Below are 12735 nucleotides of genomic sequence, written 5' to 3'. Positions count from 1 at the left end.
TCTCTTAAATGTCCGCTGTCAAAGTATGTACAGGAGGAAGAGGCTGTAGGCTGCTCCTGGGGATACGTAGAATGCTTATATGTCGCTGACCGATAATGATGACAACCGCACTGGTGCTTGCCAGCTTTTTGTGGTGGAAAGAGGTGCGTCAGGTAAATGTACACAGGCTTAGGAGTCATGGCATCAGGCAATGGGCTGTGAGTGACGTGGCGGCAGGAACTCTACTGTATCCGAGTGCGTGAGCTGTCCTGGCAGTGAGCCATCTTTGTTGATCAACAATACTTGACAAAATGTCCTGTTTTCATACAGGCGTAACACTAGGCATCCTTAGTAGGCACTTGGCACCCCTTGCCCAATGACCCTTTCATCCGCAATTGTTACAGGTGCCATTGGTAGCAGGGCACTGATCTTTTCAGAATTTCAGAATTTTCCTGATAACATCTTTACTATAATATTATCTAATCTTCTTTCTACTGTTGAACTAAATTGACCATAAAACTGTATAGCGTAGTGGATAAGGTGATGAGCATGGTTTCGGGCAGATGTCCACGCGTAGATTCGAATCTCACCACATACCACTTTGAAACTATGCCATTTTGTCGAGTGGTTTGAGGTTACCTACATGTCCCCATGATACCCCGGGGGGCCAGGATCTAGGTGGTTACACCAAATATGTGCTTGGGTGGTGATATGAGCCCTAAAATGGGTACCACTATAACAAAATTGCCTGCGCCACTAATGGACAGAAGCTGAACAGTACTTCCCACATATACTCTTTAAGTATTCCTACAGGCACTATAGGCCATAACATAAAAAAAAAAAAAAAATGGTCTCTAAATATGCAAAACAGACAAAAAATATATAAACAAATTTAGGAAAAGAAAAATATAGTACAGTTTAGAGACACTGAATATTAACAAATAAAGTATGTCCACCACTGGTGGATCAGATAGCAGAGAAGTCATAGATTTTTCATGGTACATGATGTGACCCGCTGGTGGACAAACGCATTGAGATTGCCAGTTCGTTTGGGTGTTCTCCAAGACAACACTCTACTCTTCTCACTTCGCTAGTTTGACCAACACTGACATGACGACAGTTTTTTGTACCGCAGTGTGGAAGAGATCGCCGCGCTGCCAATCACAGGGAACGTGTTAACAGGCTTGCCCATTTGCCTTCGTCGCACCTGGGACTCAAATCAGGGCCCTCTCAGTTGTGAGCCAAGCGTGCTAACCACTACACTACGCTGTGTGTGTAATTCACCTCGGTTGCCTGCCCATTTGCCTCGCCGCTTCCGGGACTCGAACCCGGCCCTCTCGATTGTGAGTCGAGCGTGCTAGCCACTACACTACGCGGTGTGTAATTCACCTCGGTCGTCTGCTGGTCACCCAGCCAGTCTTCCCCATTACGGAGCGAGCTCAGAGCTCATAGACCGATCTTCGGTTAGGACTGAGACCACAACACATCACACACCGGGAAAGCGAGGCCACAACCCCTCGAGTTACATCCCGTACCTATTTACTGCTAGGTGAACAGGGGCCACGCATTAAGAGGCTTGCCCATTTGCCTCGCCGCTTCCCGGGACTCGAACCCGGCCCTCTCGGTTGTGATGTGTGTGTGTGTGTGTGTGAGAGAGAGAGAGAGAGAGAGAATGATTGATAACGTTATTGTTGTAATAATGTACAGAAAAAAAGAGAGACAGATGCCCATTTGTCATATAGATCACTCCATCTATCTTATAGTATACCATGTTCACTTACTATGACAGTCATAGTTGATTTCCCATGTAGTATTTCAAGTTTACTAAATGGTAAAGTATAACATGTTTATATGCCATTTATTCAAAAGAATACACCACATTCATTCACCATATAGCTAGTTTATCACATACATATATCTTTTAGTGAATCATATTCATACATCATAACTTACCATGATGTGCTCACATAACATACTTCTCCCTTTCATGAAGTCTTAAATTCCTCTTCCAATAGGCAGGCCTTACTGCAGGCCAAACATAAGCATATACTCACACACAAACAGCATTGGATAAATACAACTAGTCAACAAATTTATTGCCTTTAAACATGGACAGGTCTCCAGTTGTATTAGTGTAGTGCCATGTAAAATCTACAAAAATAGTCAATTGTCACTGCAGAAGAAGCCCACATTCTAGTTAATGATTTTCTAGTAAAAATGGGATTGAAAAAAAATGTCTACAAATAAAATTTATTGAATGTCCAAACAGAACTTTGAACAACAAATAAAAATTTACTGAATGTACAGAAACAAAATTTTGAAAAATCAGTTATCATAAGACAGGAGAAGCTGGTGAAGAAATTACTTCCTCCTGCACTTGCCAAGGAAGTGCAGACCTGCGGGGGGAAAACATCCCCACACTGCGCTCATGGATGAAGCGTGGCTCCTTTAGCTCCACACCACCCACTTTCATAGCAGTCAAGAACTTCTGAATCTGAGGAATTTTGTAAGGTAAGATGCAATAAACTCATTTCATCTAGCTTATAACTCTGACAGTCTACTCTTTGAAGTATTTATAACTAGGGGCAAGTCAAGATATAATCTTCATTCACTTTTGATCACTGAATAAGAACTTAAGAAAATAGGGAATGCTTCAAGAAACTGTCAGGTGAATAAACTATAGACAACTGTAAATTATCTAGAAGAATCTTGATCAAAATAAATTAATTAATGAGGATCATAAATATAGGTCTACTTAGTGCAAATTAATAAAAAAAAATTAAAAATGGAATACAGTTGCATATTCAAGATTCACTGTCATAAGAGAGGGGCATGGGATATTACATTGGGTGTAACTTAAGGCAAAGTTAAAGTGAATAATAGGAAGCAATTCATGTACAAGGATGGAACCACAGAGTAACATGTTATGAGTTCTAAATGTGTAGCAAAGCTAAATAATAATGAGAACATTATAGCCATAGAGAAAAGATGAAAATGACAGGTAAATTTTTTTTAAACAAGTAGACCAAAAGGCATGGGATGAAATTCTCAGAAAGGACTCAAAATACAAATCAGCAATCATCCAGATAAAAAAAATAAGCGAAGCTTCAAGACCAAAAAAAACATGATATAAAATAGGTATATAAGATTAGTAAAACCTATTGAAGTCAAAAAAAGTTCAGAAAACAAGGTCATCTGATGTTGCAAGATAAGTCTTGGAAATGGAAGTGAGGGAGAAACACACAGAAGTGGAAGACCTTGGATCAGGTAGAAAGGACTGTGTCAATAAGGATATGAGGAAAAAAGGATTAGATGAAAGAATGTCTCAAGCTACATAAATATATCTAGAAAAGGCTTATCAGAAAAAGTTACTTCAAAAAGAGATTAATTTAGGAAGAAGCAGCTCCTTAAAAAGTTGTCATTGGATAATGCCTGTCAAATCAACATGAAACTTGTTCCAAAACAATAACAGTAACAGAAAAACAGACACACAGGCAAAGTTACATCTGAAATCATTATTTCTTGTGCCTGTATCTTGTTTCATTTCTTCTCTATTCTGAGATATAAATACTGCATTATGCAAGTTATCAAAGGTTTCTTTTAATATGAAAAAAAAAAAGATAAAAAGAAATGGATGACTAAGATATTCAAGTGTCAACTTTCCTGACGATGTTAAAAATAGGTCAATAGATCAGCAACCTGAGCCACCTCACCTGAACATATGTAAGGATGGCTTCTCAAGTATATTAATAAATCAAGAAAACTATCAAGAAAATTATAATACTCTATATCTATATATTGAAGGTGATCACTTGTTTCTGTCCTTAAATCGCACCTTTCTAGATGATTCAGCATACTGGTCCAGTTCGGTGTACACCTCAGTAATACCAGACTCCAAGCACCGCCTCGCCAGAATACGCCCTATGTTGTAAATAGCATTGATATCGGTAGTAGAGTACAGATGGTGCTTGATGGCCCACTCTCGGGTGGAAGCAGCGACAACAGGGGTGCCAGTGTGGTGCTCAACCCAGCCTGTGGAGTGCCTGTTGCTTTTCTCTAGGACCAATCTGTGAAGTAACAACACCATAAAGTAGCTATTCTTAAGGGCTATGTAGAGAACACATAAGAGTTGATACAGATGTCACTAGAGCCAACTACTTATATGAAATCCATGATGTCACATGATTATTATGAGCAGCCATCTTTAGATGTGGATTTATCCTTTTTCTTGAGAAATCAATCTAACTTCACAAAAAAATATTCAATACCTCTCAATTGTGCATTTTTGAGGGTCATTGCTATCACTGGCATGACTCTCTCACTATAGTATTGAATCATCATTTAAGCTTTTATTCTTAAATTGTCTTTTTCTTCATCTCTCCAATGATAATTGTGAGTATTCAATACTTACGGCTTCTATCCTTCTCTCTGCAACTTTATCTCATGTTTCCTTTCCGACCGCGCTATTGCTGCTGTGGTAGACGGCTACTGTTCTTCTCCTAAACCTATTAATAGTGGTGTTCCTCAGGGTTCTGTCCTGTCACCCACTCTCTTTCTATTATTCATTAATGACCTTCTTAACCAAACTTCTTGCCCTATCCACTCCTACGCTGATGATACCACCCTACATCTTTCCACGTTCTTTCAGAGACATCCAACCCTTCAGGAAATTAACAGATCACGCGGGGATGCCACGGAACGCCTGACTTCTGATCTTTCTAAAATTTCCGATTGGGGCAGAGAAAATCTAGTAGTTTTCAATGCCTCAAAAAATCAATTCCTCCACCTATCAACTCGACACAATCTTCCAGACAACTATCCCCTCTTCTTCAATGACACTCAACTGTCTTCCTCTTCCACAATGAATATCCTCGGTCTGTCCTTTGCTCATAATGTTAACCTAACTGGAAACTTCACATCTCATCTCTTGCTAAAACAGCTTCTATGAAATTAGGTGTTCTGAGGCGTCTCCGCCAGTTTTTCTCGCCCCTCCAACTGCTTACTCTGTATAAGGGCCTTATCCGTCTCTGTATGGAGTACTCTTCGTATGTTTGGGGGATTTCCAGTCACACAGTTTTGCTTGATAGAGTGGAATCGAAAGCTCTTCGTCTCATCAACTCCCCTCCTCTGACTAACTGTCTTCAGTCTCTTTCTCACCGCCAAAATGTTGCATCCCTTTCTATATTTTATCGCTATTTTCATGGTAACTGTTCTACTTATCTTGCTAACTGCATGCCTCCCCTCCTCCTGCGGCCACGCTGCACAAGGCTTTCTTCTTCCTCTCATCCCTATTCTGTCCAACTCTTTAATGCAAGAGTTAACCAGTACGCTCAGTCATTCATCCCTTTCCCTGGTAAACTCTGGAACTCCCTCCCTGCATCTGTATTTCCAAATTCCTACAACTTGTCTTCTTTTAAGAGGGAGGTATCGAGGCATTTGCTCCCCTAATTCTGGCTGACAGTTTTGGCACTTTTTGTACTCTTTGCAGAGCCAGCGCTCAAGTGGGCTTTTTTCTAACTTTCTTTTTTTTGCTCTTGGCTGGCCCTCTTCCCTACGTAAAAAAAAAAAAAAAAAAAAAAAAAAACTTAACAGCTGGTTCTATTAAATGATGGAAAGTGTATAACCTACTAAATAAAATCATCCCATTTGAAGTACAGAGAAGACTCAATACTCGAACGTCTTAATAGTCAAACTTTTCAATACTCGAATGCAAAAGTTCCATTCCATTTAATACTGAAAAAAAAAAAAAAAAAAAAAAAAACACCTGGTAGTCGAATGCCAACACACATGGTTGTAAACAAAGGTTCCCTGGCCTCTTCCTACCCCCTTCTGCCAGTCGTGCTGCTGCAGTCATCAAAATAACATTCTCTTGCATTCTGTATGTACTACTTTTTCATTTGGAAACTTACAATAGCACCAAAGGATTATTAGTGGTGAAAATATCTGTTAATCAAAACAGCTGCACACATGGCTGTAAACAAAGCACTGGCCTCTCCCTTCCCGCTGTCGTCATTATCCCGTTCTGACAGCGATAGTACCAGTATTACAAAAAAAAAAAAAAACAGTATTCTGGTAAACTGGATCCCTAGTCTCAGTCGTGAGAAAAACGTTCTTCTGCCTTCTGTCTGTAGTTTTTCATTTAGAAACTTATAATGGCACCAAAGAGGTTTATTAAGAGGGTATCACATTGGCCTATGGCACACAGAATGCAAGCCATGGTTCTTGGTGCAAAACCAGGAACACTATCACACACAAGCTGCCTGCATTCTTGCTATGCTAGGCAAACAGCCTAGCAACCAAGACCAACCCTAATCAGAACAAACCACAACAAAACCATACCACTTATACCTCAACCTGTGCTTTGTGCTGAAATTGCATTTCCACTTCCTGTTATTGAAAAGAAGAAAAAGAAACTAGAGAAGAACTGAGAGGTGCGCGACAGCAACTTTGGAGTCGGGGATGGTTGCCATGAGTCAAAATATATATATATATATATATATATATATATATATATATATATATATATATATATATATATATATATATATATAAGGGCACTGTAAAACCACATGTAAAACGTTAAAAAAATGACCACAGTGGTCCTGCTACTTGTTCCTCCAACAGGTAAGTGGGGAAGGAGACTGGCTTACCAGTATTTATAGGCTCCTACTCACTAGATGGCAAAATCTGAATATATAAGGAGATTAATGACACAGAAAATATGTTTCAATGAGGGTACTAACCTAAACTAGTAATTGATAGGATGCCCTTGTGCCTTCTTGACCTTTTCGAGTCTCTTGTGAAGTGAATCACCCAGGTGGTGGAGATACTGAGCATCAATATTGTCCCATATGTCCTGAATAGTGGCTTGGAGGCGTGGGAGGGAGGAGGTATCTCTCTCCTTTAGCTTCAGTTTTATGTATGCCCTGAGATTTTCTATAGGGTTAAGGTCTGGCAAATTTGCGGGCCAAGGTTTTAAAAGGCTAACATTGCAGAAATCAAACCAGTCAACAATTAACTTTGCTGTATGGTACGGTGCACCATCTTGCATGAAGGTATCGGCATTGCACTTTTCCATACACTCATCTAACTCATCTAGAATTAGCTCAAAGTAGTTATTTTGGTTCATACAAACATTCTTAGGCAAAAACACTAATTTTCCAAAACCATAGTAAGAAAAACAATCATCAAAGAATCTGGGTTTTAATGTGTGTGTTGTGTAGCGTGGATCGTAACGGTTACTACTGGGTCTGCGGTACACACAGTTTCTCTGGTTGTCTGTAACCTGAAAGTTTGCCTCAACTGACCAAAATACCCTATGCCATTTACCTGAGTCCCAATCTTTTTACTGAGACACAAAATGCAAGCCTACTATTAAGGTGACCATGTGTGATGCAAAATTTTGAAACTGGCAACTGCAGTATCCCATGTCGCCTTTCACATATCTCCGTACAGTCCTTTCACTTACCTCAGCCAGTAAAGAGGTTCCTGGCCTTAAGTTCCTTGCTGTGTATGCGAGGGTTGGCCTCTAGCTGTCTTCGAATAATGTTCAGAGTTATCTAGCTCACACTGCGCTTACGCCCTTCAGGCTTGTAAGATGGTGGCGAAATGTCTCTTCCTCCCTCACGATGAATTTTGGTCCAACGTTGAACAGTTCTGAGAGCTATGCCAGTGTTCACGGCAATTTCTAGATTTGACTTATTCTTCCTCACTAATGCACAAATGATTGAGGTTTGGACCTTACTAATTAGTTTCCTAGGTCCCATAATAGGTGGTAACAGGGCACAATGGTAAGCTCACGTATCCACAGAAAGGGGCCGTGAGGGGGGGGTGAAAGAAAATTCAAATTCAAGCACACGAACCACAGGCGAACATTAACTAAGGAAACATATCATCTACTTTGACTACTAGAGCTGCAGAATTGTCAGATAGCGACATACAGTGAATCCCACTGTATGAATGAAATTTGGTTAGATTGGAAGTCATGGTCCCTTTCGTGCCTTCCACTCTGACCAGCAGTGTATGTATTTCTTTGAAAAATTGAGCTTGAAGTAGAAACAGATTTCAATTTAAAAATAAATGATAACTTATTGTGTAAACTAGTGTAATTCATTAATGCTATTGAGACATGAAATCTTGTAAAGAGTATATGATAATAATAATGTTGACAAAAATAACAACAACAATAACAATAACAATGATAATAACAATAACAATAATAATAATAATAACAATAATAATAATAATAATAATAATAATTTTCTTATTATTGCTAACAATGAAAAGAAAAAAAGAATTATATATACAAATCCATAAACAGGATAATTTCACACAAAGTAAGCAAACATATGAAGCAAACACTGTCAACACTTACTTGTACCAATATATACAAGATGATGCCTCTAGATTCCATCCCTCAGGCTTCCGGGCTAACCGCAGCATTTCCATATTCCGAGGGTTGCGGTTCACAAAGTTAGGATTGATAGCATCATTCTCCCCATGTTTGATGCCTCTCACACAACTCACCACTGGTACTCTAGAATGTACACCTGCAATGAAAAAAAGGACATTTAATTTACTTATTTCTATATACTCTTGACATTATTAAATGAACATATTTTAATAGTTGGAATCAATATTTTCTTGGTAATAATATGTCTGCATAATTTAGTAAACAATTCATCACAAATGACAGTATTCCCTTTAAATATGAATGGCCACTCTTACATACCAGCAATATGGTATATCCTGGTATGGATATACCATAAACAACTTACAACTATGTCAGTAGTAACCTATTCAGGTAGTACTACTTAATATATTGCCACATCAGACACCTATGAACTATTTCAATGGATACACGAGACATATATACATGAATGTAACATTATAACAAATGTATAGCCAGCAACTCTTAATGGCAGGCCAGTCACACCTACCCCTACCACAGCACCAAATATCTTCACAAGTGCCCTTTCTGTTGTGGAAAGGAAAACTTATCATGAATAATACTGCATGGAATATGTGGAGTCCCAAAAACAGGTCTTATACCTCCCTCCACCCAGCTAGGAGATAAGTCCTTCAGGGGAAAGCTTGGGTTTTCCAGTAACTGCTTAATTCAACAGGTGATGGTATTATATGTAAATGCTACAATTTTTCTATAGAATAAGGCCTTGCACTTTACACACACCACACTTATATACTTGGGTAGCGTTCTTACCATACTATATGTCTGTGAAAGTTTTAATCTCTTGAAGTGCAATGTTCACCCAAGACAGTACTTTGAAATTTGAACTGGCTCACAAAGTCTAAACAGTCATTGCCTAGTTTCTGTCAGACTGAACCTTGGAACTTTTTTGTATAATATAGGCATATGCCTAAGTATGTAGTGCAAGCACTTAATTATTATTATTATTTTTTTTTTTTCTTATATGCTACTTACACTAGTTGTATGTGTATTGTATATGATACTGTTAAATATATCTTGCTTGAACAGCATTTACAGTTTTCAATTATTATTAGATATACTTTCCTTGCCATTCATCCATGGCATGCAGGCACACATGCTTCAGTTCCTACTCTGCTGCTCTGATTGCAACCTAACTTTGCTAGAGTTTTACACCACATGGCACCCCACTTCTCTACCTCTTGCTCTTCTGGCATATGTTAATAAACATTATTACTGTTCCAGTAGCCTTTACCAGTCTATTATGGATTTGTAACTGATGAGGAGTGTTAAGGTACTCCCTTCCCCCCCTCCATAGGTAAAGTTAGAATAGGCTTTAAATTTAGTTAGTTTATGTTAGATTTCATCAGTTGCTATTTCATGTATTCTTTCCAATCTAGCCAAATATGACCTCTTATACTTTTTAGGAATTACAAATTTGGATCTATTTAAGCTTTTCTTACCCCAATATCTCTTCTTTCCCAATAGGTCCCCAAGCTTGGGTATTATTCCAGTGTTTCACCACATTCCACTAGGTGTTTTTTACTCACCTCATGAGATAGAGCTCCTCATTACGAATATTTTGAATCCCTTATTTATAAGGCGCAACCTATTTATAACGGCGATACCGAATTTAAAAGATTTAATCGTATTTTTGGCGATCTCACTCCTGAGTCGATAGAACAGAGGCAGACTGGCGCGAGAGCTGCTCGACCCAGAGCAGCGGCTAGCGCGCGGGCCAACATTAGTGACTCGTTTTGTTTGAGCTATTGTTTCCGCTGATTGGTTACTTCCGTTTGAAAGTGGCCAATGAAAAAAAATCATAATTTATTCAACCAATCACGGTGGCCTTGAGGCTCGCGGTATGAATTTGAATTCAGTTTGAGGCAAGATATCCCACTGTGCAGGCATTACTTCAAAGTTATCGCTGAGTTTTTCGAGGACTCTGCTAAATCCGTACAGTTTTTACGTGATCACGGCATTCTACCTACTGTGGTGCAGTGTCCTACTTGTCATCGAGACTGTACGTACAGGTAAGTGTTTTTTACCCACCTCATGAGATAGAGCTCCTCATTATGAGTATTTTGAATCCCATATTTATAAGGTGCAACCTATTTATAATGGCGATACCGAATTTAAAAGATTTAATCGTATCTTTGGTGGTTAGGTTAGGTTAGGTTTGGGTTAGGTTTGGGTTAGGTTTGGGTTAGGTTGGGTTTGGGTTGGGTTGGGTTAGGTTAGGTTGGGTTAGGTTTGGGGGGGTGATAAAAAAAAAACTGGGTGATTTGCGCCAAAAACAACTGGTAAATTAATTAAAAGCAAGCCGAAATCTACCAGAAAAATTTGTTTCGTCCAGAAAAGAGAATGTGGTGAAACTCTGGAAATTTACCCAAGCTTGTTGGTGTGGGAGGGGGCTGGTGGCAACAGGAAGGCCTTATTCTACAGTATTAAATTTTTTACCGTATTACACACGGTACTGCCAGCTATGAAATCATGGTGTCCTATAAATTTGTAGTAATCTTCACATTAAAGAAAGATCACTTGATATGATTATGCAGGCAGGGGGCAAGCCATATGATTTAAGAGCTCTTGTTTGTTAGGTGTGAACAAGAAGGAAAACTTGGCATATTACCTAACACCCGTACACCGCGAGGACACAGAGACCCAAACACCTGCATCCTGACTGCAAACCACACCACCACTACCCAGCACTTGGTAAGTTGCTACACTTGTAACTTGTTGTTGTTTGGTGTTTGGGCCGCGAAGATCTGTAGATCCTTATGAGCCCTGGGATGGTCCTGTGTGCGTACCACAGGCGTGGTAGTTGGCCGGTCTTCCTCAAGAAGCCACAGGTAAGGCGATAGACAGCAGGTTGCCGAGAGGGGTGGACGCCTGAAGCCGCAGCAGGAGAGTGGGCAAGTCGAGTGTTGTGATGCCCAGGCGAAAAGCCGGGACTGGGAGCGTAGTGCAGTGCAGTGGGAGTCCTACACCAAAGACAGAAGGGATCAGGAGACAGACTTCTGGATAAACAGGGAACAGACGTAGGCAATGCAGGTGACCACTGAGTGTGGTGTGGCCCAGCCGGAGGCTTGTGATGGCGACATCTAACACTTGGGAGTGCTGCCGTATCCAAGGCTGTGGGAAAGAGTCAGTCCGATATTGGCCCATGGAGGTGGTGCACAGGGCATCTTCGAGCGTGCTGTTCCAGGTGGAGTGGCAGACGCCGGTAATGAGGCGCTTAGCGGTGGAGAGCGGGAGGGGCAGTGGCAAGATGTTTACTGCGAAGAGAGCCATCTTGGCTACGGCGTCGGCGACCTCGTTACCATGAACTCCAGAGGGGAAGGGCAGTTATTATATCATACAAAATTCAGCCCTTCGTATTGCACTGGGAGCCTTTAAGTCCTCCCCAGTTTGTGCCCTTCAGGCAGAAGCTTCCCTCCCCTCCCTGTCACACAGACGCTTCACCTTCCTTGTCCGGACCTACACCAAGCTTGCCTCCTCCCCTAGATGTCATGCCCTCCACTCCCTCCTCCTGCGGCACGGCAGGGAGCCACTTCATGGCCCCTTGCCTTATCAAGCCCACACACCCTTTGTAGATAGAGCCCTCTCCTTCTTTGCAACTCTCCGGGTGACTCTTCTCCCCCTTTCCTCATCCTCGAAAAAACTTCTCCTCTGGGCCCTTGGTACCCTCTCTCTTCCTCAGTCTCACTTCATACACCCACACAATGGTTCAAAACCGGCTGCCCAGTGCAGGGCAGAACTCTATTCATCTCACTCCTCCATTCTCGGTACCACACCCACTTCCACATCTACACCGACGGCTCCCGCCTCGCTACCCCTCCATCCATCGGTGCAGCTATATACATCCCCTCCAGGTCCCTTGCCACTGCCTGGAGGTTACCGGCCACTGCCTCCATCACCACAGCAGAACTGTTTGCCATAAAAGAGGGCCTTCAATTTGCCACCACCCTTGTTGCCCCCTGCTCAATAGCCCTCTTCTCTGACTCACTCTCTGCCCTCCAGATTGTAAAATCCCACCGCCCACACTCCCACCACCACCTCACCCTTATAATTCACCACCTCATCCTCCACCTGACCTCCCTAGGACACACCATCCACCTTCAGTGGGTGCCCTCCCATGTTGGTGTCATAGGTAACACCGTGGCCGACAGGGCAGCAGCAGAGGCACACACCCACCCTCCCTATTGACTTAGCTACTGACCAGACAGACTTCCTGACTGACCTCAAGACAGCCTGCTGGCGACACTGGGACACAACATTGACTGACGCTTTACAGTACACCTCACTGG

At 41.3% G+C, this 12735-nt stretch overlaps 1 protein-coding gene across 1 annotated transcript; it reads right to left on the bottom strand.

Moving 5' to 3' along the window:
- Positions 1-2215: 2215 nt before the first annotated feature.
- LOC123500107 (39S ribosomal protein L18, mitochondrial-like) lies at positions 2216-11556 on the bottom strand. Its single transcript, XM_045248773.1, has 4 exons — positions 11058-11556; positions 8354-8528; positions 3815-4046; positions 2216-2473 (listed from the first exon to the last, which is right to left on the bottom strand). The coding sequence occupies exons 1-4, from the start codon at positions 11101-11103 to the stop codon at positions 2312-2314; spliced, it is 615 nt and encodes a 204-aa protein (XP_045104708.1). The 5' UTR covers positions 11104-11556; the 3' UTR covers positions 2216-2311.
- Positions 11557-12735: the final 1179 nt, after the last annotated feature.

Source organism: Portunus trituberculatus, chromosome 50 (genome assembly GCF_017591435.1).
Source record: "Portunus trituberculatus isolate SZX2019 chromosome 50, ASM1759143v1, whole genome shotgun sequence".
NCBI classification, from domain to species: Eukaryota; Metazoa; Arthropoda; class Malacostraca; order Decapoda; family Portunidae; genus Portunus; species Portunus trituberculatus.
The sequence above is the reverse complement of the archived record's forward strand: the minus strand, read 5'-3'. Positions and strand labels throughout refer to the sequence as shown.